Source organism: Micromys minutus (assembly GCF_963924665.1).
Source record: "Micromys minutus genome assembly, chromosome: 1".
Taxonomy (NCBI): domain Eukaryota; kingdom Metazoa; phylum Chordata; class Mammalia; order Rodentia; family Muridae; genus Micromys; species Micromys minutus.
Genome location: NC_137969.1, coordinates 204,341,751 through 204,369,199, shown reverse-complemented (window position 1 = coordinate 204,369,199; position 27,449 = coordinate 204,341,751). Strand labels below are relative to the sequence as shown.

At 39.5% G+C, this 27,449-nt stretch overlaps 2 protein-coding genes across 9 annotated transcripts in view; one reads left to right on the top strand and one right to left on the bottom strand.

Moving 5' to 3' along the window:
• The first annotated feature begins 910 nt into the window (after nucleotides 1-910).
• LOC308433355 (large ribosomal subunit protein uL22-like) lies at nucleotides 911-1,526 on the top strand. The gene has a single exon (XM_080933378.1). It carries the CDS (start codon nucleotides 945-947, stop codon nucleotides 1,497-1,499), a length of 555 nt encoding a protein of 184 aa, XP_080789504.1. The 5' UTR covers nucleotides 911-944; the 3' UTR covers nucleotides 1,500-1,526.
• A 7,761-nt stretch (nucleotides 1,527-9,287) lies between these two features.
• The window catches only part of MIA2 (MIA SH3 domain ER export factor 2), a gene marked incomplete at its 5' end in the record, with an annotated part of 83,224 nt that continues 65,062 nt past the window's right edge, over nucleotides 9,288-27,449 (bottom strand). For 6 of the 8 annotated variants that reach the window (XM_080929580.1, XM_080929581.1, XM_080929583.1 and 3 more), the window contains 10 exons: nucleotides 9,288-9,600; nucleotides 10,533-10,767; nucleotides 12,752-12,810; nucleotides 13,902-14,018; nucleotides 17,866-18,024; nucleotides 21,373-21,501; nucleotides 23,596-23,678; nucleotides 24,737-24,804; nucleotides 26,120-26,155; nucleotides 26,594-26,654. In XM_080929580.1, coding sequence (XP_080785706.1) covers nucleotides 9,437-9,600; nucleotides 10,533-10,767; nucleotides 12,752-12,810; nucleotides 13,902-14,018; nucleotides 17,866-18,024; nucleotides 21,373-21,501; nucleotides 23,596-23,678; nucleotides 24,737-24,804; nucleotides 26,120-26,155; nucleotides 26,594-26,654 — 1,111 coding nt within the window. In that variant the 3' untranslated portion in view covers nucleotides 9,288-9,436. The remainder of the gene's footprint in view (nucleotides 9,601-10,532; nucleotides 10,768-12,751; nucleotides 12,811-13,901; nucleotides 14,019-17,865; nucleotides 18,025-21,372; nucleotides 21,502-23,595; nucleotides 23,679-24,736; nucleotides 24,805-26,119; nucleotides 26,156-26,593; nucleotides 26,655-27,449) is intronic. The other 2 variants (XM_080929586.1, XM_080929587.1) reach the window with 1 other exon arrangement.

The following is a 27,449-nucleotide window of genomic DNA, read 5'->3' as shown; positions in this document are numbered from 1 at the left end:
GAAGCCATCTTGGTAAACTTCCCCAACAGTGTGAAGTTAGAATTCCTTCAGGGTAGTGCCAAGTTCCATTTGGAATTTATTTATGGTTGCTTGGATGGAGAAGCTATTGTCTTCAAAAGCCTTGGTGTTGTTAAACTGCCAGTTACTGTTGTAACTTAATGAGTTTCACCATTGAAAGGGTCATCCAAGCAAGGTCACAATTTGGTTATAAAACAGTTGTTGGCACACCCTATGCAATATCAAAAATGAATAACGGTATCAGATAAAAAACAGATGGGAATGAAGCTTGTGTATCATCCATTATCATGTGTACTCAATGAATGATTTAATTCTCTTAAAAAAAAAGAAACTAGCAGAGGTTATGAACCAATTGGAATTAACAGACATCTACAGAACATTTTATCCTAAGACAAAGGAATATACCTACTTCTCACCACCTCAAGGTAACTTCTCCAAAACTGACCATATAGTTGGTCACAAAACAAGCCTCAACAGATATAAGAAGATTGAAATACTCCCATGCATCCTATAAAATCACCATGGACTAAGGGTGGTCTTTAATAAAAACAAAGACAACAAAAAGCCCACATACACATGGAAGCTGAATAATGCTCTATTAAAAGAAAGAAATCAAGAATTTTTTAGAATTTAATAAAAATGAAAGCACAACATACCCAAACCTATGGGATGCAATGAAAGCAATACTAAGAGGAAAACTCATAGCTCTGAGTGCATCCAAAAAGAAACTGGAGAGAGCATACACTAGCAGCTTGACAGCACAGTTGAAAGCTCTAGAACAAAAAGAAGCAGATACACCTAAGAGGAGTAGATGGCAGGAAATAATCAAACTCAGAGCAGAAATCAAGCAAGTAGAAACAAAAGGAACCATATAAGAATCAACAAGGCTTCCTCTTCCTGTAAGCGGCCAGAGGTGACCTGTAAAGATGGTTCGCTACTCTCTTGACCCAGAAAACCCCACAAAATCATGCAAATCCAGAGGTTCAAACCTTCGTGTTCATTTTAAGAACACCCGGGAAACTGCCCAGGCAATCAAGGGTATGCATATCCGTAAAGCCACCAAGTATCTGAAGGATGTCACTTTAAAGAAGCAATGTGTGCCATTCCGGCGTTACAATGGTGGCGTTGGTAGGTGCGCCCAGGCCAAACAGTGGGGCTGGACACAGGGACGTTGGCCAAAAAAGAGTGCTGAGTTTTTGCTGCATATGCTTAAGAATGCAGAGAGTAATGCTGAACTTAAGGGTCTAGATGTAGATTCTCTAGTCATTGAACACATCCAGGTGAACAAGGCACCTAAGATGCGCTGGCGAACCTACAGAGCTCATGGCCGAATTAACCCATACATGAGCTCCCCCTGCCACATTGAGATGATCCTCACGGAGAAGGAACAGATTGTTCCAAAGCCAGAAGAGGAGGTTGCACAGAAGAAAAAGATATCCCAGAAGAAACTGAAGAAGCAAAAGCTCATGGCACGGGAATAAATTCAGCATAAAATAAATGGAGTTAAAGTAAAAAAAAAAAAAAAAAAAAAAGAATCAACAAAACCAGGAGCTGGTTCTCTGAGAAAATCAATAAACCCTTAGCCAGACTAACAAGAGGGCACACGGAGAGAATCCAAATTAACAAAATCAGAAATGAAAGGAGAGGCATAATAACAAAAACAGGAAATTCAAGAAATCATCAGATCCTACTAAAAAAGCCTATACTCAACAAAACTGGAAAATTTAGAGAAAATGGAAAATTTTCTAGACAGATACCAGACACCAAAGTTAAATGAGAATCAGACAAACCATCTAAACAGTCCCATAACACATAAAGAAATAGAAGCAGTTGTCAAAAGCTTCTCAACCAAAAAAAGGACCAGATGGGTTCAGTGCAGAATTCTATCAGACTTTCATAGACGACATAATACCAATACTTTCCAAACTATTCCACAAAATAGAAACAGAAAAAAACACTATCCAACTCATTCTTCCAAGCCACAATTACACTCATACCTAAACCATACAAAGACACTACAAAGAAAGAGAACTTCAGAACAATTTCTCTCATGAACATTGATGCAAAAATACTCAATAAAATTCCTCTAAACCAAATCCAAGAACATATCAAGAAAAAGAAAAAAATCACCATTATCAAGTAGTCTTCATCCCTGGGATGCAGGGATGGTTTAATATACAAAAATCCATCAATGTAATTCACCATATAAACAAACTCAAAGAAAAAAACACATGATCATCTCACTAGATACTGAGAAAGCATTTGACAAAATTCAACACCCCTTCATGTTAAAAGTCTTGGAAAGATCAGTAATCCAAGGCTCATACCTAAAAATAATAAAAGCAATATGCAGCAAATCAGTAGCCAACATCAAATTAAACAGTGAGAAACTTGAAGCAATCCCACTAAAATCAGGGACTCGACAAGGCTGCCCACTCTCCCCCTACCTATTTAACATAATACTGGAAGTCCTGGCCAGAGCAATTAAACAACAAAAGGAAATCAAAGGGATACAAATCAGAAAGGAAGAAGTAAAAATATCACTATTTGTAGATGACATGATAGTATACTTAAGTGACTCCAAAAATTCCACCAGAAAACTCCTACAGCTGATAAACAACTTCAGCAAAGTGGCTGGATATAAAATTAACTCAAACATATCAGTAGCCTTCCTCTACTCCAAGGATAAACATGCTGAGAAAGAAATTAGGGAAAAGATACCCCTTCACAGTAGTCACAAACAATATGAAGTACCTTGGTGTGACTCTAACTAAGCAAGTGAAGGATCTGTATGACAAGAACTTCAAGTCTCTAAAGAAAGAAATTGAGGAAGATCTCAGAAGATGGAAAGATCTCCCATGCTCATGGTTTGGAAGGATGAACATTGTAAAACTGGCCATCTTACCAAAAGCAATCTACAGATTCAATGCAATCCCCGTCAAAATTCCAACTCAATTCTTCATAGAGTACAAAAGAGAAATTTGAAAATTCATCTGTAATAACAAAGACCCTAGGATAGCCAAATCTGTTCTCTATGGGAATCACGATCCCTGACCTCAAGCAATATTACAAGGCAATTGTGTTAAAAACTGCATGGTACTGGTACAGAGATAGGCACACATGGATCAATGTAATAGAATAGAAGATCCAGAAATGAACCCTCACACATATGGTCACTTGATCTTTGACAAAGGAGCTAAAAACATTCAGTGGAAAAAGGACAGCCTCTTCAATAAATGGGTTGTTTCAACTGGCAGTCAGAATGCAGAGGAATGCAAATCGATTCTTTCTTATCTCTTTGTACAAAGCTCAAGTGCAAGTGGATCTAAGATCTCCATATAAAACCAGGTTCACTGAAACTAATAGAAGAGAAAGTGGGGGAAAATTTAGAACACATAGGAACAGGGGAAATTTTCCTGAACAGAACACCAATGGCTTATGCCCTAAGATCAAGAATGGACAAATGGAACCTCATGAAATTGCAAAGTTTCTGTAAGGCTAAGGACACTGTCAAGAAAACAAAATGGCAGTCAACACACTGGGAAAGGATCTTTACCAATCCCACATCTAATAGATATCTAATATCCAGTATATACAAAGAACTCAAGAAATTAGACTCCAGAGAATCAAACAATCCTATTAAAAAATGGGGTACAGAGCTAAACAAAGAATTCTCAACTGAGGAATACCAAAAAGCCGAGAAGCACCTAAAGAAATGCTCAACATCCCTAGTCATCAGGGAAATACAAACCAAAACAACCCTGAGATTCCACCTCGCACCAGTCAGAATGCCTAAGATCAAAAATTCAGATGAGAGCAGATGCTAGCGAGGATGCGGAGAAAGAGGAACACTCTTCCACTATTGATGGGGTTGTAAGCTGGTACAACCACTCTGGATATCAGTCTGATAGTTCCTTAGAAAATTGAACATAGTACTACCTGAAGACCCTCCTATTCCACTTCTAGGCATATACCCCAAAGATGCTCTGGCATATAATAAGGACTCACGCTCCACCATGTTCATAGCAGCCTTATTTATAATAGCCAGAGCTAGAAAGAACCCAGATGTCCTTCAACAGAAGAATGGATACAGAAATTGTGGTATACACAATGGAGAACTATTCAGCTATTAGAAACAATGACTTCATGAAAGTTGTAGGCAAATAGATGGAACTAGAGACAACTATCATTGTCTTAGTTAATGTTTTATTGCTGTGAACAGACACCATGACCAATGCATGTTTTATAAAGACAACATTTCATTGGGGCTGTCTTACAGGTTTAGAGGTTCAGTCCATTATCATCAAGGTGAGAGCATGACAGCATCCAGGCTGGCATGGTGCTGGAGGAGCTGAGATCTCTACATCTTCATTCAAAGGAAACCAGAAATAGGCTAAGCATCCTCAGGCAGCTAGGAGGACTGTCTCCAAGCCCATCCCCAGAGTGACACACTTCCTCCAGTAAGGCCACACCTTCTAACAGTGCTACTCCCTGGGCCAAGCATATGAAAATCATCACAATCATCCTGAGTGAGGTAATCCAGTAACAAAAGAACACACAAGGTATGCACTCACTGATAAGTGGATACTAGCCCCAGAAAGCTCTGAATACCCAAGAAACAATTCATAGACCTTATGAAGCTCAAAAAGAAGGAAGGTCAAAATGTGGAAGTCTCAGTCCTTAGAAGAGAGAACAAAAGACTCACTCACAGGAGGAGGTACAGACAGGATCAAGTGGAAGAGCAGGGATTGAAGAGGGGATCTTTTGGGGCTGCCACACCTCAGGATCCACCCCATGTGCAGCCACCAGGCCCAAACACTATTACTGATGCTTGAAGGTGCTTGGTGGCAGGAACTAGATATGATTGCCTTCTCAGGGGCTCTGCCAGAGTCATGCAGCTGAGCATGCTTGCAGCTAACCATTAGACTAAGCACTGGAACCCAGGTGAGGATGCTGGGGTGGGAGGAATGAAGGAGCTGAAGGGGGTTGTGGCCTCATGGCAAGAACAACATTGTCGACCAGCCAAATCCTCCACAGCTGCCATGGACAAGATTACCAACCATTGAGCAGGCATTGAGAGGCCCATGGCTCCAGTTGCATGTAACAGAGGATAGCAGTGTCTGGCACTAATGGGAGAAGAGACCTTCAGTCCTGTGGGGGCACGTTTTCCCAATGTGGGGTAAGCCAAGGCACTGAGGTGGAGAGGGTGATTGGGAGCTAGTGCACCTCTGTGAAGACAAGTGGAGGAGGGGGCATGGGAGCAGGGTGGGCAAAGGGGATAACATTTCAACTGTAAATACAGAGACTAGCTAATTTAAAAAATTTAAATAAATGCTGGTGTTTGACATTGTATAGACTAAATAGTGTGTAGCCTGAAGATATGGCGCCTTCTTGAGGAAAAAAAAAAAAAAAAAAGCTTGAGGAAGGCCTACAGAGAAAAGCAGAGCCAGGAGCAGCCCAGGAGAAACCAGCTTCTGCTAATACAAGTCATGTCACCACACACTGAAGAGCTTGGAAATTTTTTTTTTTTTTAAGATTTATTTATTTTATGTATGTGAGTACACTGTCATTATCTTCAGACACTCCAGAAGAGGGCATCAGATTCCATTACAGATGGTTGTGAGCCACCATGTGGTTGCTGGGAATTGAACTCTGGACCTCTGGAAGAGCAGTCAGTGCTCTTAACTGCTGAGCCGTCTCTCCAGCCCGAGCTTGGAAATTCTTACACAAAGTAATACTCACGAGGCTGAATCACATTTCTGTCTTACAAACAACAACCCCCTCCCATCCCCCTCATCATAACGCACAGTAAGTTTATGGTCTTTGAAGCTTGTTTTGGAGGCTCTCAAATTAAAAACAAAAACAAATAAATAAAAAACACCACTACCACCTCCCCCCAGAAAGTTTTCTAACATTCCTAACAAGTTCTGAGAAAAAACCAGGTGGTTTAAGTTCTGAAAACTAAGCCCAACATTGTTTCTAAGCAGGCTTCTGGTGAGCCTGGCACTGCTGCTGCAGATACACCATCAAAGTTCACAAAACAAGTTTCTAATCCCATCTGTGGAGGATATTTGATTACACTGTGAACCCTGGGATTGTGTTCTTTACTAAAACAACAACAATAATAACAATAATGATGATGATGATGATGTTTCTAGTTGTGTTGTATCTGAGCCTTAGCACACACCTTTAATCCCTCCGGCCGGAACAGACTCACCTTTAGTAAACCCCTTTAATCCAAACAGTGGAGATAAATTAAATTAGTTTGTAGAAGGCAGAGCCCATGTCTGAAAAGGATGTCCAATTAGGTGGCAGACAAAGTGATGAATCAGAGAAAGATTTGACAGAACAGGATATTCCCAACTCTCAAAAAGAGAGAGAAAAGAGGGGCTACTTAAGAGAGAGAGCACAGAGAAAGGGAGACTAGGCTATTTTACTGGCAGAGTTTTACAGACACAGGTCACAGAGAGAACAGGCGAGGCACAGGTGAAGACAGAAAGAGCCAGAGAATAAGAAGGAACCAGAAGATCAGAACAGATTGCCACAGTTAGTTTGAGGCCAAGCAGAGCAAAGTCAGAAGCTAAAAGAGAAGCCAGATTGAATCAGTCAGTTTAGGACTTGAACCAGTCTTAGGACTTGAACCAGCCAGCCAGAGATTAGAAAGAACAAGATAAATATATTCAGCAGGAAGTCTCAGAGACCAAAACCATTCTTGACAAGATAATAATCTAACAAATAGTACGGAGACTAGAAGCCCTGGGACCAGACGTTGGTTAGAAGAATGAGGCAATAAGCCTCCGAGATGACAACCACAATCAGACAAATTAAAAGATACTTTTACACCTACCTATCTACAAATAAACTTTAAAAGGCTTTTCAACAAACCTACTACCAAAAAAAATGTAATTTTTCCCAACCCACCTTCTAACAAATTCCTAAAAGTTGATATAAAACACAAGAAAGTATATGCACAAAGTATTACACTATCTTCACTTTTATAAAAAAATTTAATTGTGTGTGTGTGCACATGCTCAAGGAGGCCAGGGGCATCAGACCCCATGGAGCTGCAGTTACAGACGGTTGTGGGTAAGCTAACATGGGCACTGAGAACCTAATTTGGGTCGTCTGCAAGTGCAGACTTGCACCTTTACCAGCTGAGCCATCTCTCCAGCCCTAGCTCCAAGAAAGGTTAGTTACAACTGCCTTCACAAACTAATGTCACACAACATGATGCTTGTAAAGACTATGTAACAATAATGTGTTAAGACTATTTGTACAAAGACATATAATGATCTATACAAATATGCAATATGAATATAATTGTTTTGATTTGCATTTCTCTGATCATTAAGGACTTTTAAACATTTCTTTAGGTGCTTCTCAGCCATTCGAGATTCCTCTGTAGTGAATTCCCTGGGTGAAATGCCCTACATTGCAGAGAGGGAACTTGTAGAGCCCACCTCCAGCAGAAAGGCAGGGCATCGAGTTAAGGGATGGGGTTGCTCTCCCACAGTCAAAACAGACCCATAATTGTTCCTGTCTGAAAGAACTGCAGGAATGGAAATGGAGAAGAGCCTGAGGTAAACAAGGTTCAGGGGAAAGCCCAAAAGGGGATCCAGCACAAAGAGAGGCCCCATTACTGAGGCTAGGGAGCACTCATAAAAAGAGACCTATCATGACTGCCCTCCAAAAGACCCAACAAACAGCTGAAAGAGTCAGATGCTAATATTTGCACCCAACCAATCAACAGAAGCTGCTGAACCCTGTGGTTGAATTAGGAAAAAGCTGGAGAAAGCTGAGGAGGGTGACCCTGTAGGAGGACTAACAGTCTCAGTTAACCTGAACCCCTAAGATCTCTCAGACACTGGATCACCAACCAGGCAGCATACACCAGCCAATATGAGGTCCTCAACACATATACAGCAGAGGACTCTAGGTTCAGTCAGAGAAGATGCACCTAACCCTCAAGAGACTAGAGGTCCCAGGGAGTTTAGAGGTCTGGTGGGGTGTGGGGTGGGGACATCCTTATGGAGACAGGGGGTTAAGGATGAGGTATGGGATGTGGAACAGTAGGGAGGTGGACTGGAGGGAAATAAAATCTTGAGGGTAAAATAAAATAAAAAACAAAGAGAACTAGGGTACATATTTTTTAAGATAACCAAATGAGAAAGACCATAAAATGCTTTACTTTTTTAAATATAATTTAATGTGTGCAGGTGGTTTCTCTATATGCATGTATGTACACTACATGCATACCTGGTACATGTGGTCAGAAGAGGCCATTGAATCCCCTGGAACTGGAGTTACAGAGGGTTGTGAAGCAAACTCAAATCCTCTGGAAGAGCAGCCAGTGTTCTTAACTCTAGAGCCACCATCTCTCCATCCCCAAATGCTTTACTTTTGAACCACAGGCAAAAAGACTAATTTATGGAACCATATCATGAGAAACTAGCTAGATTTATTGTTATCAATACCAAACAAGACTTTAAATCAATTAAAATTTTATTTGATTAAAGATAGTTACTTTTACATTGTCTACAACCATAGTGAACATATTCCTGGTATAAAGAACTGAAAGACCAGGATAAATCCTGACCCCCAACAGGTAAAGTAGAAGACCCCTAGCAGATAGAATAGAGCCAAAAATGTAGGACAGCAGGTTCAGTGACTGTTTCAGGAACTGGCTGACCATAAAGAATTTATGGCCTTAAGGTCAGGGTGACTCTGTTTCAGAAACTGACTGACCATAAAAACATAAAAGTTAAATAACACATCATAAACAATCTTGAGAAAGCGATGTTCCCTTCGTGATTTGTTACTGGTAATTTTTCACCTTATAAACTATCTTGAGAAACAAGGTATTTCCCTTACAATTCTTCAATGACATACTCCCCCCCCCCACCTACCCCCCTCCCGCCCCGGGTTGTGGTTTGTTTCTTTTAAAACCCCTATCTCCCAGACACTCAGGGTCAGACTCCTCTACTCCTGCGTGGGATATGGGTCTCGACCCCAGTGCACTGGTTCATTAAAAAACCTCATGTAACTGCAGCAAGGATGGTCTCTAGTGAGTTCTTGGGAGGTCGTGTTATCCTGAGACTTGACTGAGGGTCTCCCCTCTGCGGGGGTATTTCAGAACAACCTTTTGAGTTTGAAATCTCCCCAACCATGAGATTACATGTATAAAACTGCCATAATTATAGATGAGGTAATCAAAGTAAAATAGTTACTATCTAGAATAAAATAAAATGGAAATAATTTACTCATAAGACTCATATTTAAATCATCTTTATTTACAAAATACTATCCTGAGAATTATAATTCCATTAAGCTTCAATTTGAGCAAAAATATAATCACGTAAGTAACAGCAGTTACTTAAACTGAAAATGAGAAGGCAATGACTGCCGAGACCAAACACTGTCAGGTCTCCTGCGTTTCTGGAGGGTCAGCTGCAGGTTCTTTCGAAGGCGGAATCAAGTCTGGGGGGAGTTCACTTCTACTTTCAGGATGTGGGGGTGGAGGGAAGAACCCAGCTCTTGGAGGAAGGTAAGGTGGAAAGCCCCTCGGTGCATACACAGTTCTCCCTGTTCAAAGAGATTAGTAAAAGACACTGGAAGTTTAAACTGAGTACTGACACTTCATAAACTACCAGCTCCAGTAGCTATTATGATATTCAATCATTCACACCAAAATATTTGATCTCAAGAATTAATTTTGTCACTGAAAAATATACTTCTTCGAAATCATAGGATTACTAAGAATATCATTAATTTCAGGTATGTTTGTCCTATCTAAGCAGCTATACAAAATTTGATACACTCAAGACTTTGAAACCTTGATATTCTACTAAAAACATTTCCTGTAATACCAAGGATGACCTTAAAACTTCCCAACTTCCCAAACAAAACTCATTTTGATTCACCCTGAACGTTAGAAACCATGGTAGGACAGAGCGACTGCTTAGGACAACTAAGCTGGTCCTTGTCTAGAACCTAAAAACAGGATTTACTGTGTAGAAATCTGAGGTTCCAAATGGTGAGAGTATGCTGTAAAAGCAATACATTACTTTTACTTTTAAAAGTAAGGATATTAAGGAATTTCAGTAAATTCAACAAATAACCAAACATGATCATAGATTTTAAATAAATATGATCACTTAAAAACTATTTATGAAAAAGATCTTACAACATTTTAGTCAGTAATTTTTAAGATTAAAATATAAATAATTATTTAACTAATGGGCACAATACATTTCTATCAAATGAAATATACATAATTTTAATCTTAAAACTGCTTGTAAATTCAGTGGTTTTTCTGAGCTATCACAATACATTAATACTAAAAATTAGCTAAGGTGGATCAAGCCCTGACTCCCTTTGATGCTGGACTATAACCTGCTATAAAAACCTTTCCTTCCCCTGAGATTCTGAGAGAAGACTAAACTAGAAGTTTAGACAGAGACTAAACCAGAAGCACAAATAAACTGTCATATGTATAGACTATTAAAAAAGCCTACCTGGGAACGGAGGACGTGGTGGGCCAGGGAAATCCCTTGGTGGAAAATAATCTCGAGGAGCTGCATAGATGCTTCCTGGAGGAGGTGTGGGAAAAGAGGGACCCCTTCTCATAAACTGGCTCCTGGGATCCACTGGAAACAATGGGTCTCTGACTGGGGGAAATGGTGGAGGGAGGAAGCCACGACCAGCTGCTTCGCATTCAGCAGGGAGAGGAGAGTCAGGCACATTAGAGTTCTGGAACAGATTGACAAGCAGCAGTCAGTAAAGTGGCTCAATTCACAGCTCCTTTCCTGGGAACATTAGGCATAAAAGAAAGCTTCTAGGCACTATGCCGAAAGTGGTCCGTGACACTCTAGAAAGTTGCAAACAGACTCAGCTGTCCACATCGGCATACAAGCATACCAGCTTCGTGTTAACATGTATTTTTACTAACTCAACAGAAAACTTTAAGCATGGTAGTTAATAGACTACCTAGCTCAACTAAAACTTAGGCACGGTTCAAGCATATCAAAATAGACACTTAAAACCACACTGTTGCCAAACACATGTAAAAAGCAAATGTTAAGATACTGGTATTTTGGAGATGAGAAGGGGAACAAAGGGGGTATCAGGTGTAGGGAGAATCAGCCAAGTAAACAGAGATGGAGGAGGGGGGCACAGAGCATCTCTAGGACCTGCCAGAGACCTGGGATAGAGGGTGACTCCAGCGGATTCCCCTAGCAGCGGGGGATATGAAGCTTCAAGTGGCCACTTCCTGTGGCCAGGAAGGACTCCCAGTGGAGGGATAAAGACACCAACCCACCCACAAAACCTCTGACACAAAGTATGTCCTGCCTACAAGAAGTGCATGGATAATGATGGAGCAGAGACTGAGGGAGTGGCCAAGCAATGACTGGCCCAACTTGGAATCTATCTCAGGGACAGGCACCAGTCCCGGACACTACTAGTGATCCTCTGTGATGCTTGCAGACAGGAACCTAGCATAGCTGTCTTCTGAGAGGATCCACTCAGCAGTGACTGAAACAGATGCAGAGACTCACAGCCAAACATTACACGGAGCCCAGGAAGTCTTGTGGAAGAGTTGGGGGAAGGACTGAGGGACCTGGAGGGGATAGAGACTCCACAAGTGAACCAACAGACTCAACTAGCCTGGACCCTTCAGGGCTCCCAGAGACTGATCCACCAACCAAAGAGCATGCATGGGCTGGACCTAGGCCTCCTCACATAAGTAGCAAATGTACAGCTTGGTCTTCACAAGGGTCAGAGTGGGGGCTTACCCTGACTCTCTTGCCTGCCTGTGAATCCTGTACTCCTAACTAAATTGTCTTGTCTGGCCTCAATAAGGATGTACCTAGTCCTGCAGTGATCTGAGGTACCAGGGTGGGTTGGTATCTAGTGGGGACCTCCACTTTCTCAGAGATGAAGGGGGAAGGGCTGTGTCGGGAAGGGACTGGAAGGAGATGGAGGCTATGATTAGGATGTAAATTGAATAAATAAACTAATGAGAAAAAAAATACTGATATTTTCAAAATGACCAAAATCAATGCTATACTTTAAAACTAAAATATACGTTAAGATTCAAGTAAGATTTCAAGGAAGAAATTCTAAAACTGTGTTCAGCAAGTAAGGTAGCTTTAAAAACCCATCTGAAAGTAGTAGTGCTGTTCTTAAGGGGGGAGCTGTCAGGTTTCTTCTTGGTTTTTTGTTTTTTTTTATACCATATGTGTATATGTATTTTACCTGCATGTATGTCTGCACACATGCACAGCTATGTACAATTCTTGGAAGATAAGAACAGGGCTTCAGATGCACTGGGACTGGAGTTAAGGATGGTTTAAGATACCACGCAATTGCAAACCCAGTCCTCTAGGAGAGTAGCCAGTGCTCTTAGCCTGTAAGCCATTTCTCCAGCCCATCATCTGGCTTTTTGAGATAACATCTCATTATGTAACCACACTGACTTTGAACTCACAGTCCTCCTGCCACAGCCTGCCAAAATGCCAGGATTACAGGTACCACCAAAACCTGCCTTGTGATTTGGAATATTTCACCATAGGTGAAAAAAAAAACCATAGCCAGAAAGGAACAGTATTAATCCTAAGAAGAAGTATGTTTTAATAATATATTAATATCACAAAGTAGAACAGTTCTACTTCATTCTAGTAAAACTAAGAAACTGGTTATGATACATGAGTAGAATTTAATTTTTAATACTTACACCAAGATCATCTTTGGTATCGTTTCTACTGGATTCCATTTCTGAGGATACTGGCCCATCTAGACAAAAAAATAAAAAAATAAAAAAGAATTAAACCAGGAAAAAAATTCCTGAGTTCTTGCTCCCATTCCTAGACTATTTACAGAACCAGATGACACGGATATGTTCCCCTCCTCTTGCTGACGCAGGAGAACAACTTGACATGATTATTCCACAGTAGGGTCCCAAGAGCAGCCTGAGGCCTGTGGAAATGCCTTTCCAGATACTTCATAAGCAATCTTGCTGCAACAGCTTCCTAAAGGAACTTCTTGGGGGACAGCAACCCAACATCCTGTCTTTCCTGTTTGCCCTCCATTCCCTCAGTATACAGTATATACTTTTGTTGTAAAAGTACCCTTATGAAACCCAGTGAATGCACAATGAAAACAAATTAATATCTGAATTTTGTTCTTTCTTAATGTTGTGTGCTTTGTGCTACAGCAGAAACACACATTTCCCACCTTCAGTGGGAAAGAGGTCCCAACAAACATCCATTGTCATTTGGCTGCCTAATATCCTTGAATGCAAAACAGGATATATGTAAATGGACTGAAAACAGTGAGACCTTAGCTATGGAACAAAGGCACGTTTACCCCACAGGAGATATAGTAAACCCTTACCATGGTACCCAAAATAATCTTCAACACGTATTCTTTTCTCCAGCTTGTTAGTTATTTTCTATTTAATTTTTTAAATCTTTTCATATATATGACATGCCTGTAATATGATACAACAAGGAAGGACTAGAAAGATGGCTTAGCTGCTCTTCCGCAGGACCTGGGTTCAATTCCCAGCATTCAACTATCTGTAACTCTAGTTCCAGGGATCTGACGGCTTGCTCTGGCCTCCACAGGCATCAGGCACGCATGTGATGCACAGAAATAAAGGCAGACAAAAACACCCTCACACAGAACACAAAAATAAGTAAAATCTGTTTTTTAAAAAGACAATTAGAAATACAAAAAGGGGAAATCCGGGCAATTGATTTTGGCCTTGAGAGCTCTCTGAGATAGTAGCTATATCCATCCGCCTTCTGCTCAGTTCCCAATTTAATCACATACATACACAAATTTACCCACACATGCAAGCAAACACACACAGTATTTCTTACCCACTTTATCCAAAGAAGGCATATTATAACTTCTGAGTTCTGCTGGTCCAGAGAGTCTACCAGAATTAGAGTAAAATCTATCTTGCCTTTGTGGAGCTGGATCAGAATATGGTTGGCCTAGAAAATAATTTTTTTGAAATATCTTCATTAATTACTTATGCTTAGACATTAGACTGAGATATTTCCTTTGCATCCAAAAATTAAAAGCAAAAACTGTGAACCTATATTACAGGTAAGCACTAGTCAACAACTTAATAAAAGTTACTCTTGCACACTTTGACATGTTAGAATCTGAGTATTTCAATTACTGAGTATATTTAAGTTACGTCTACTCATCAAATGTTAAAACGAATGCTGAAAACAATGCTTAGAACCTGTGGAAACAGAACTAACTTGTTTCAAAAATTATTAACAGTACCTCAAGGAATCCACATCAACATGTCAAAGAAAATGCTGAGCAGACACTCAGTGGGAAGGAAAAGCAGAGTAAGAAATTCAGCACAGGAGTCACATTTGCCACCAGGGCAAAAATACTGCAGACATTGTGGGTGCTCAAATTTTCACCAACTTCAGAATTTTGTTTTTAGCATTCTGTTGGAGGATGGTTTTGTGCACTATGTATTCAGATGCTGATTTCTATGCCCAGACACCTGGTTGCAGTCTAGGAAGAAGGCATGGCCAAATCAAAGTTATGTAAATATTGTTTTCAATCAGCTCTAATTAGTTAATAAAGAGCTGATCAGACACTTATTAGGTAGACAGAGAGACAGGGTAGGACTTCTGATTTTAGTCAGGGTGTCCCAAAGTTGACCAGAGAGTAGAAAAGGACGACAAAAAAAAGGGGGGTGGAAGAGAGATGGACCTGGGGGATTCGCCATGAGGTCTTAAGAGAGCAGCCATGAGGACACACGTGGAGCAGAGGAAGCCAGGGCAAAGCCAGATGGCCTATAGCAGGGCATACTGCTGGGTCGTAGCAGCCTAGTTGGGTTAGACAGCTCAGAACCTACTCAGCTTAATGCTTGCAGCTTGTTAATAAAAAATAACAGGTATTTTATGTCTTTTATTCAAGAGCTAAAATGGTCTACAATGGTGTAAAACACCCAGGGGCAAAGAGAATTCCCCCCAAATTACATTTACATTTACAGCATTTATTCCAAACTGAAGGAAGGTGTGTCTCAACTGGTAAGCAGAAGGTCACAGCTCAGTTGAAGGGCATTTGCACACACACGTTTGTGCACTAACTCTATAAAACAAGGGCATCTCAGCCACTCTCCTTTGGTCACAAGGGCCATTTAGAATAGCAAAATGAGACTCTCAATTCCTAGTGGAACTCAGCACTCTGGAAGAAACTACAGGGAGTCTGTTTCAGTCTTGAGAGGTGATGGAAGACTTGAAGTTACCAACTCCAGACTCTGGAAGCAAAGAAAGTGGGCTATGCAGTCCTCAGTTTGTGCTGGTTTATGCCAACTTGACACAGCTAAAGTCATCTGAGGGAAGGGAAAACCTCAATACAGAAGATGCTGCCATAAGATCTAACTGAAGGTACAGGTGCAGAACATTTTTAAAATTCTATGATCAATGGAAGAGGGCCTCGCCCACTGTGGGTGGCACCATCCCTGGGCAGGTGTCCTGGGGAGCAAGCCAGCAAACAGCACTCCTCCACAGTCTCACTAGGCAGGGGTTCATAATATGAAGTTCTAGAACCCAGCATTAACTGTGTCACTCCTCTTCTGATGTAACCACATGAGACAGCCTGGAAATTTTCTCCTGTACAAAGCCAAGAAAACCACTTAGATGAAACAGTGGAGAAAATTATATTTAATGAGATCCCAAGAGTAAGGGGACATGACTAAGGAAAGTTCTAAAACTCACTTTTGTTACCTGTCAGATCTTAGCAAAGAGCTAATAAAGAGTCTTATATTCTAAACAGAATGCCCCCTTTTTCTTCAAACATGGGATTAATTAGACAGAGAATTAAGTGGAGAAATCTGAAACAACTCATCCTTAATCAGGTCTCAAGAGAATACACTAGTATTTTGCTTCTAATGTACATCAAAATATCAGAAACTCAGACTTTATTCTTTAACAAAATATATACATTTGCCCTCCAATAACAAAAGTAATCTATCTGTTCCTTAAATCTGGGGCCTATTGTGTGGAAGATATTTAACAATATATTGGTTGAAATACAGTATATGCTCTTAGAGTTTAATTATAATAGATATCAGTTGCTGTTTAAACATTCATTTATACTGTGTGTACACGTGTGTACATATGCCATGGCATGAGTGTGGAGACTCAAAAGACAGCCTTCAGTCAGTTCTTTCCTACCATGTGGATTTCAAGGACTAAACTTGGGTTTTTCAGGCTTGTTGGCAAGCACCCTTACCTCCTGAGCCATCTCACTGACTGTGTGGTTGGGGTTTTAATAAAGGTAAATGAAAGGAACAGGAAAAGCAGATTATCAATTATAATGGGAGTAAAAATTAAATGGGGTCAAAGGGCTTTACCAAACTATAGCTAGGTCACTAAAGATGAACAAAATTCTACTGTAAGACAGAACTCAAACTGACCTAGAAACTTCTTCCCACAGCCTAGCTTTCATAGTGCCAGAAGGAGCTATACAGTCTACTGGAGAAGAAAAGCCAACAATGGAAACACTGATGGCTTTTGCATGCTACAGGAACGGCCTTCCAGGGAAGATACACCCACTGGTCCAATAGCACCATGACTCTTGGGAATGACCAACCATTTCCTGATTGAACGTGAGGCCTGCTTTATAGAAGGGAATTCATGCAAAGTACTACTCAAAAGTTTGTAACTGGAAGTTCACAATCCCTAGAAGGGAACCTACAGATGTTTTTCTAAATGGGTATGTTATCAAAGAGACTAAACCAAACAAAACATGGTTCCATTCACATGGCTCTGGGGGGGGGGGGGGGGTAAGGGAAGCAGAATCTTCATCCAAACTTTTAGCCATATATCCCTGGTGAGAGGGGATTGACCATCTTAAACTAGGACAGACCCACAGTGTTCACAAGACTCAAACAGAATTGCAGGTTTTGGTGAGACTGATTCATAGGCAGAATTCAGCAATAAAAAGTAATCATATTCTTACTCCCTAATGATTTGGAGTGTGAAGGCTGAGCAGTATCTTGAGAGGAAACATATACAAAACAGACCTAACTGGGTGACTGAGACCAGAGATCAACCATAATTTAAGAACCTTGAATTCAACCAGACACAACCAGTGTTGGGAACCCCTAGGAAACAGCTGTGACAAGCTGAAAAGTGTATGCAGCAAGAGGCTCAGCGCAGGCCACAAGTAGGAGAAAGATCAGCCTCTGGAGCCCAGTCTGCTGTTCACAGCTGCAGTCTGAGAACCTGAAGCTCAGCTCTGTCCTTGGCATCCACAGATGCACCTGTCTACAGGAAAGCCACGGCTGGGATCTGTATGGTATAAGCAGGTCCTGAACCTGCAAGGTGGCTGCTTCCCTCACTCCCAAGTAGGGGACACCTGCCAGCCAGAACACTGGCCACCTCAGAGAGAACCATCTGGGGAGTCTCAAGAAAGGGGGGAGAAGCTGCCCAGGATGCAGAAGGATTACTGAGAGTTCAAACAGCAACAGTAAGAGAATTTCAATAATTGTATTTGTGAATACACACACACACACACATACACACACACACATTTTAAATCTCAAGATATGTAACTAAATTCTGGGCAAGAAATATTAGCTAAGATAACAATGAAAATTTTTACTTTTTAGCTATACATCCCTACATTACTCAGATTTTCACAAATAAGCATTATTACTTTTATATGAAACAAAAACAATTGGGAAAAGCGTCTTCTAATGTAAACCAATGTAAACTGTCACCTCCTAATATTCTTTTTTATAAGACTTATTCTTATTTCTAAAATGTATCATGATTTTTAAGATAGGACTGTTGTTTTACACACCTGGTGGTGGATGGGCTGTCATCCTGCGATCTTGTTCCCATGGGGGTGACAGGGACCTATCAGAAGGTGCTCTAGGAGCATCAGATAACCTGTCATAGCTTGAGTCTCCTCTTTCAGTGTTCATCTGATGGTCCAGAAGGTTCTCAGGGCCTCGTGAGCCTAATTAAGAAAATTTAAATCTACTTTATCTCAAGAAGTGTCACAAAAGACCTACTGTAATATAGAATCAAGGCACTTTTTAAAAAGTAATTACTAATTCAAACAAAGCTTCCGTAGTGTACATTTAGATTATAGTTCTACCAAAACCAAATCTAAGAAACAGGAAAAATAATTTTGCAATGTACATAAAATACTGGCTTATGAGCTGGGTGTATGGCTCAGAGATTAGAGTATTTGCTTAGCTAACACAAGGCTCTGGGGTCAACCCATAGCATAAAATACATAAGTAAACAAATATCCAACACTTGCCTATAAAATGCATCTTTAAGCATTATCACCATCAGCACTTTATAATTACATCTGGTGGTTAAATTTGAAAAAGCAGGCACAGAAAGTAAACTGTAAAGACTTACACTAAGCAAAATGACAGATGTGCACGAGAAGGTTCTGTCACGAAGGCTTGGTATGCACCAGCTAGTTTAGGCTATACACCTATCTCAGACACTCTGCTATGAATCGGGCAGCTTCAGACAACTTCCTTGGAAGTGAATTATACTAACATTAAGAGGCCAAAATGTGTACCAAACAGTGTAATTTGAATTTCTAATTCTAACCTACTGTGATTATACATTCTAGAAAATTCCCATATTTCCTTCTAGCTTGCTCCCCCTCATTAGTTATGAGAAGACTAGGGAGGGAGAATACTCAGGAGTCCACTGGGCTAAGCACATCTTGAGTGAAGCACACAGGCCTTAAGGAGAGACACAAAAGGCTCTCCTCAGCACTTGCTACCAGAGGACCAAAGTCACAGGCCAAGAGACTACCAGATAGGGATTGCAAACCTAAAAACACAGGAGCTTAAAAGGGTTTTAAGAACAAGTTACATACAACTCACTCTCTAAAACTCACTTCTTTTCCTTATACACATCTTATTCAAGCTTTCAAATTTCAAGATAACAAGAGGAAGTAGAAGGAGCCATTCTTTCCTTTCACTGGTCATAGGAAACACGATCCAACAAGATTTTAAGCCTGTTGGTAACTTACCAAGAACTTCTGTAGCTTTTTGAGTAGATAGGAAACCACCTATTGAATAACCTAAACACACTATCACTTAAAAGTGATTAATTGGAAGAAGAAAGTCAGGAGAGGAGAAAGGAAAGTAATTTTTACTCTAAGTTCAAACATGCATTTTACTACAAGCAGTCCTTGACTTATGCAATTCAACTGCCAGTGAATTAGTTTAGCCAATTAAACCCTATTTCTAGGGTACTATGCTGAGGTATAGCAAGCTGCTACCCACAAGCGCTGTGCAAAATTAATTTGTCTTAATGAATATTCTTCTCTTAATGAAATGTGATAACACTGTACAGGAAATACCACAAATCACTGAAGTGCAATGGCAAATGTGTTATGTGGCTGGCTTCAGTTGTGTTGCTATAGGTAACAGGACATGACACATATTTCTATAAGTTGTAGTGTAAATGGTGGTGGCACTGACTGACAGCCCTAAGTCCTGTAAACTTCAGAACAAATCCCCATTCTGGAGTGTTCAGTACAACTCCTAGGGCTCTTTCTATGTTTGTGGAGTCCCTTTCCCTATAAGTTTCTAGTTCAAAACTAACACAAACAAAGATCTTCCTGAGGTAATCCACGGCTGGCACCCAACTCAGGAGCTTTGATGTGAAAACAATTCAACATGGAACAAACTGAGGGCCAACAAGTAAGCAAAGAGGAGACATGCTGCTTCACCTGAGGCAGTGAACACTGGGAAACCGGTATTCTCACTGAAGCCAACTCCAAAGAGTGAGGTTCTAAAATATGTACAATGACACTGGGTTTAGCAGAAGGACCTGTTGTTGCCTGGGAGACTCTGGACATAAGTGGACTCAGTATAAACTGCTGTATGTTTCATGTGCCTTGCTGTTTTATAGTCTCATTTGTTTCTGCTTCACATTTAGTTTGTTAAGTCACTTACATAAATGGTTAGAGACATTCATCAACAGTTCGTGTACTTAATGTAGCTATGGGAACAATGCAAACAACCCTGGCTTAGTCTCTCAAAGCGTAAGTAAAAGTTAGGTCTCCTGAAAAGGCCCCATCAAAACTCTGTAAGACACAACACTTCTGACTTCCTTCATGATTCAAAAAGGAAGGCGGGGCTTTCGTGTTTTGATTTTCTACAATTAAAAATGTTAAATTATATAATATATAGTACATAATATATATATATATATATATAGCATATATATATTTTTAGAAAATTCTACATTCTGGTCCTGTTTCATAAAAAACACATTTTATGCTGGTTATACTGCTATATCTTATTATTCTTTCTTTTTTTTTTGTGACTACAAACCTTCAGGGCTGATCATCATAAACCTAAAATCTGCAATATGTGATGCTTCAAATTTGACAACTTTTTAAGTACTACACCCAAAGAGTCTGGCATTCAAAGCACTCTGAGATTTCTGTACTTTCAGAGTTGCGATGGCCACCAGCACGACACTGCTTGTTAGAGTTGGGATGGTCACCTGCACTGAACTACATGTCAAAGTTGAGACAGTCACCTGCATTAGACTGTGTGTCAGAGCTGTGATGGCCACGGTGGTGACTTGAGAAAGCTTGGCATAGGGAGTGGCACTATGAGGAGGTGTGACCTTACTGGAGTAGAGCTGGCCTTGTTAGAAAAAGTGTATCACTGCAAGAGTGGGCTTTCAGCTGCCTGGAAGACAGTCTTCTCCCAGTGGCCTTTGGAACAAGATGAAGAACTATCAGCTCCTTCCCCAGCGCCATGCTTTCCTAGATGCTGCCATGCTTCCTGCCTTAATCATAATAGACTGAATTTCTGAACCTGTAAGCCAGTCCCAATTAAATGTTGTTCTTTGTAAGAGTTGCTTTGGTCGTGGTGTCTGTTCATAGCAGTAAAATCCTGCTACCTGCACTACACTGAAGTCAGAGTTAGAATGATCACCTGCACTACACTGTGTAAGAGAAAAACATATCAGAACAAGGTGCTACAGAGTTTCGCTTTTTGTTTGGTCTTTGAAGCAAAATCTTACTATGCATCTCTGAATGGTCTGGAAACTGCTGTGCTTACTATGCTGGCTTCAAACTCATAGAGATCCTCCTGCTTCTGCCGCCCAACTGCTGGGATTAAAGGCATGTGTGCCATCATATCTGGTCAAATCTTCTCTACCCAGTTTAAAAAAATAAGCAAATCTCTGATAAGTGCAAGGAATGCCTGTATTTTCCAAATGTATTTTTATAGATTATTTCGAATGTTAAGTCAAGATGAAAATATAAAGGAAGGAAAAAATTTAGAGTATTAAAATGTTTAATAAAATATACCTCTTCCTCCTCCCCCTGGAAGCAAAGGTGAGAGTCTGAGTGGACCCTCCAACAAGGTTGGAGGAGAGAGAAAAGCTCTCGTTTCAGATGGAGGTCGGCCCAATGGTGAGGGACCATATGGGGAGTGCTCTGGAATAATTAAAACAGCAGATATAAATGCATATCCAGTTAGCTGTACCCAAACATTAGCATCCCATTCAGCAACTGTCATCAGGTTACCCTCCTGCCAGTTTCATCTGTGCATGAACACTACACAGGATTAAATAAAATACGGAGCTTTTAAAAAGCTGTGTTAACAAGTTAGATATTACACAATTAAAACATTAGATTATGTATATGAATACCCAGAACTTGAATTCTGTCACCTTTACACTTATTCTGATGATTTTAAAGGTTTTATTTTTAACTTTGCACATATGTGTTTGTCTATGTGTAGGTATGTACATGTGAGTGGCAGTAGTCTACAAGAGGCAGTGGATCCGCTGAGCTGACGTTAACAGGAACACATGGGTACTAGGAAGCGAACTCACGTCCTCTGGAAGAGCAGTAAGTGCTCTTAACAGCTCAGTCATTTCTTCAGCCCAGAGAGAGCTATTATTTTTAAAATGTGAAGATGTTTCTGTCTATATTGAATGTCACTATGTTTAATCTGTGCAATGCTGAGGGCAAGCCACAAGCTCCCAGACAAATATTATGTGATTAAATAAATGCAATTTTCAGAACACATGGTACATAAAACAAACCAACAGACAAAAAAGTCCCAAACAAAACAAAAATATTAGCTTATCATAAGTAACAATACAGGTTAAACAAGGATGCTAGAGCTAGTAGGAGTTACAGAGAGTTAGGGAGCATTAGGTTGGTTTGCTTTGTTTGCTTTTGCAACAGTCTCATGTGGCACTAGAACTGGACATGTAGTACAGATAGCCTCAGCCTCAGAGATCAGCCTGTCCTTTCCTCAGACTAACAGGCACAGTGTCGGCCACCACACCCAGATGGGATTTTGATATTCCTTCCCAATATTTCAAACAGAAGGTTTACAATATACAAGTGCATGACTTATGTCAGAGCCAGACAGGCCATGTTCAACAATGAAATGTTTTAGTAAAAGTCAGAATTTAAAAGTAAATAAATACATAAACTACTCCAAAGAATCAAAGTCACATTTGTATCCTTCTGAGTAAAAGAATCAGTTACATACTATCATGCATCCAATAAATTTCTCTGCAATCCAGATGAACAAGAGCTTAATCTTAATCACTCCTAATTCGTGGTTATACTTCCAAAGGTCAAAAACTAGCAACAACAAAAAAATGAACTTAAATACCAAAAACTTCACACTTCAAACACATTAAGACTTATCAAGTGTACCTGTTATACCCAATAGTTTACAAAAAGATCACAGCATGGTTTACCTTCCTCAGACTCCTACACTAGGTCTACACTCAAACCGCCTCACATTCTTGTCCCACTCCAAACTCTGCTACTGCCTGAAATCTTCAATAATCTGATATTTTAGCATGTAAGACATATTAACATTTTAATGAAAGTTGACTCTCAAAAGTGATTTGATGATTCCCAGAGATTATTAAAAGTAGATTACACCTATAAAGAAAGACTTCTTTTCATAACAACAGGAGTTTAATTCCACTTCAACTAAAATTACTCTGAAATGTTTAACTCAATAATAAATGGGTAGAGATGCCAACTGCATCTTTAAAAGGATAGATAACCCTCTCCCTGGGATAATTATAGTAATGATATTTTAGACTAAGGTTGCACTGACTTTAAGTCAAAGAGCTATGCTAATTCTTACTTTAATCCAGCAAATTACCAAGTATTGTTAATATATAAACAGTCACAATGCATTACACTTAAGTATTTCTCATTCATTGTCTCAAAAATCAGCTAGTGGAAATTTTTATTAAGAGCACTGGGCTTTTCAAGGAGTTGAAACACTAAGTATCTGTCATGAGATCTACTGGAAAAGGGAGATACCAATTATTTTCATTATTGCTAGGAAAACAAAACCCAGAAAGTTAAAAAGTTAGTGAAATAGTTTCAAATAGAATACTGGCTACAAAATCCAAATTGTTGTTAAGCAAAATGTTAACTTACACTAATGTACACTATACATACAATATATATATATATATATATATAAATGATATATAATATGTATTTCAAGCAGGGGGTTTAAAAAAAAAAAAAAAAAAAGACTACCTCTGCCAAATGCTGTATTTGGGACATCAAGTGCATAAGGATCTTTTTCTAAAAGTTCAAATTTAAACTCTGTTTCAGTTAATCTGCAAACAAAGAACAAACATCTCTAAGTTACTCATCCAAGAGAAACACATTTTAAGCAAAGGCCACTTCCAAAGCAGCTAATCTCACAAGCTCAGTGTCTGCAGAAAGAGGGCCTGACGATGCTCTGCCCAGACTCCTGCCATACCCCCACACTGACCTGGGGTGGCTGGCTTCTTGTTAGAGCACTGGTGTTTGGAATTATTTGGCTCTTTAAAATTAGACTGGTGAGTGCTACCTTGCAGAGTCCACATTTCTGAAGTAGGAGAACCATTCAAGGTGAACCAACGCAAATATCTCATTTTATATTAACTGACTCATTCTAAATGAAAAGGCCAGGGGTACAGCACAGAACCCCTAGCCTGAATTACCCATACTGCCCTTGTGAAATTGGAAATCCCACCACATGACTCTACTACTTTATTTCTAAATTTTGTATCTTTAAATGTCATATTTTTAAACATATGTCATTTTGTTCCTGAACCTTATATGTAGAATAAGAAAACTGTTTGACTTTAATTTCTGAGCTACAAGCCAGCAGACAAAAACTAGTTTTTAATGATGCTAGAAGTACAGTTTGGCAAGCAAGTCCAACACTCCAGAAGACTGCTACCACCCTGAGAAAAGCATTTACTTGTCCCTCTTATTCTTTCACTTTCTTCTGTACAACATGACACCCAACACCAGCAACCCTGGGGCTGAGCCAATACACACTTATCCTTCTGCCAGTGAGGAACAAGGAGGTCTAGGCACCACTGTGCCAGACACACCCTTTCTTTCACCCACTCTCTCTTCAGTCCACTAACACTGGTTTAATGTTTTTAAGTTACACTTCTTACAGTATAACTTGCAAAAGCTTCTTTTAAGTGCCACTGTAGTAGCCTAAAAAAGGTATTTCAAACAAACAAAAATAAATAAATAAAACCTCACACCCAGTAGAACTAACTAGATATTTCTTAAAGGATTCTGTGAAAACTACATTTTTTATTTTTTGTATACAAATATTATATAATGAAAAAAGTATTTCTGGCTTTTAAAGTATTCCCACAAAGAAACTTACTTTTGTCTGTTGAGAGCATTTTCTTTTCTTAAATCATTGAGATTTCTTTCAAGAGTCCGAGCTGCCAGCTTGAAGAAAATCATACATTTGAAAATCTATCTAAATAAACTTAAATATCAGCATGATAGCATAGAATATCCTAACTGGAAATAGATGAGTCTGTATCTATTAAACTCAATGCAAAACATTTTAAATTAGGGAAATTAATTCAAAAGGGGAATGAGCCAGCCAAAAGCATGAACCTAAAGTCTAACAGGTACTCATTAATGAATGTTGCTATGATTTTTATCAGGGCCTAAAACTATTTGATGATGTACATATCCAATCATAAGAGGCGTGCTGGCAGACAAGCTTAGAGCAAAGACAATGGAAACACACGGTCATTATGTCCATAATTCTGGGAAACTACAAACAGTTTCACAGAATGCCCATAGTGGCCATGTTTCTAAAAACTAAATACAATCAATGCATAGAACAATGTGCAAATACTATGTGTGTGTGTGTGTGTGTGTGTGTGTGTGTTAGTAGTAAAATATATTAACAAAGGCTAAATATATGGTGTTCTATATGCTTTTCAATCATTCTATGGACTCTGCAGTTTAGCCACAGAACATATAAAACATTCCTTACCATACAAAGGTCAGAAAAATAATAATCTAGTCATCAACCATTTACAAGTAAACGAAACTCTACTTTCAATTTTGTTTTACTTAAAACTGAAACATACATTAGAATTGACGCTAGCCAATGAACAAACCAAACATTCACAGAAAACAAAGCTCAAATATATTTTAGTACTATCAACAAAGATTTTTGTGTAAATAATTTTCCAATATGTGATCATAAAATCCATTTTGAACAAAAATGATTACACCAATAATGTTACACCAATAACAGTATTAGCTAGTAAAATGTAACAATTCACTTATTTGTTTTAAATTTTATTTAGTGTTACGTGTATGAGTATTCTGGCTGAATGTGACATGAGTGGAATCTCTAGAATTATGATCAGGAGTACAGAGAACATAAAAGGGCATCAAGTCACCTGCACTAGCAGTATAGGCCCATGGGAGCCAGCTGACATGCTCAGAACCAAATGCAGGTCAGTGCTCCTAACTGCTGAGCCATCTCTCCAACCTCGGGAGTCCATTAAAAGGAATTTATAACTTATGTGATTTTATAACTAAGTGTATTGAGAAAGAAAAGTATAAAATAAGAGATAACCACTTCTCAATATAGCCTGTGGTCTCTAATACTATTTTCATCGCTGGTAAAATTAATAAAATTAATAGAAAGTGATTACTTTTTAAATACTGTGTATTTTTTCCTAATCTAAAATGACTAGTATATTTTCTAAGGGCTTTAGAAAGACTTAAAACTTACCCAGTTATCATGTGCTTTTTTTTCATGAGAAATAACCTAAAAAATAAAGTTATTAAAAAAATTTTAAATAAAAAAAATTCACTCCCAGAACTAAAATTTAGTGCACAAGCTATAAACTCAAGCTGCCCCACCATTTCTAAAGAAACAGTTCAAGTATTTGAAAATATGCTTTCATGCATACACATGATATTCTACTGAACTTGTAAACAAAAACTGAACGTAAGTTTTCATAATGCCAACAAACCACATGCGATAACTTGATAAGGACAGATAAGGAGCCCACCATGGGGCTGCAAAGGTGACAGACATTTATTTTGACTCCATAATCCTCATTTGTAATTTTGATTTCAGAATCTTTAGCTCCCTGGAACTGTATCACAGACTCTGAACTCCTCAGGAGGAAAAGAAGCTACAGTCCTACATCAGTTCTAGAGTCAAACTGTTTTGTGTATACAACAGAAGTCACACACATACCTGCCCCTGGTAAGAATGAATTGTTCTCTCCAGCTCTTCTTCAAGATCCTTGGCACGCTGCCTATAAGGAACAAGTAGTTACTCCACTATGGAAACATGTAGTAAGAAATGAGAGCACATGACTACAAAGGCATGAACAGGGATGGTAATGCATGCTTTGATCCCAGCACTGGGGAGGCTGGCCTGGAACCCAGCCAGAGATTCAATTGCTTCTGCCTCCTGAGTGCTGGGATCAAAGGCATTTGCCACCCCCAAAGCAGGTTTCCTGCCTTAATTTTGACTTCAATTAAGTGTATGAATACCACTGCTTGGGTGTGGCTAAAACAATGTCACACGAGAATTTATACAACAAACAAGGTCTCACCATCTATTCTAGCCTGGCCTTGAGCAAATTTATAATCTCCTCTCTCCATCCCAAGTGCTGGAGTCACAGACACATGCCACCATCCTGGTCCTCAGGTTTACATTTTCAGGACGTAGACTCCTGAGAGATTAACTCAGATGCCTGTAATCTCAGAGTCCCAGGAAAGGAACTTTAGAAGACAAAACAAGACCTACTGCCTTACTGAAACAACGGTAATCTCTGCTAGACAAAATGCAACTTACCCTTCCTGGAGTGAGGAGAAGTCCCACTATGATCAAAAGTGCCACTTTGCTTAGCCTCTTTCTGATACACATCCTACAATTTCCTTAGATCCACTGAGGCCTGAACCAAAGACTATAGCTAAGTACTTGCTCCAATGCCAGCTGTGATCGCCTCATTCCATAGCACATTTACTGAACATTAATCTGTGCATTCTTCCCCATTTGAACAAAGCAATTTGACCTTGAATTAACTGTTCTCTCCATTTCCCTT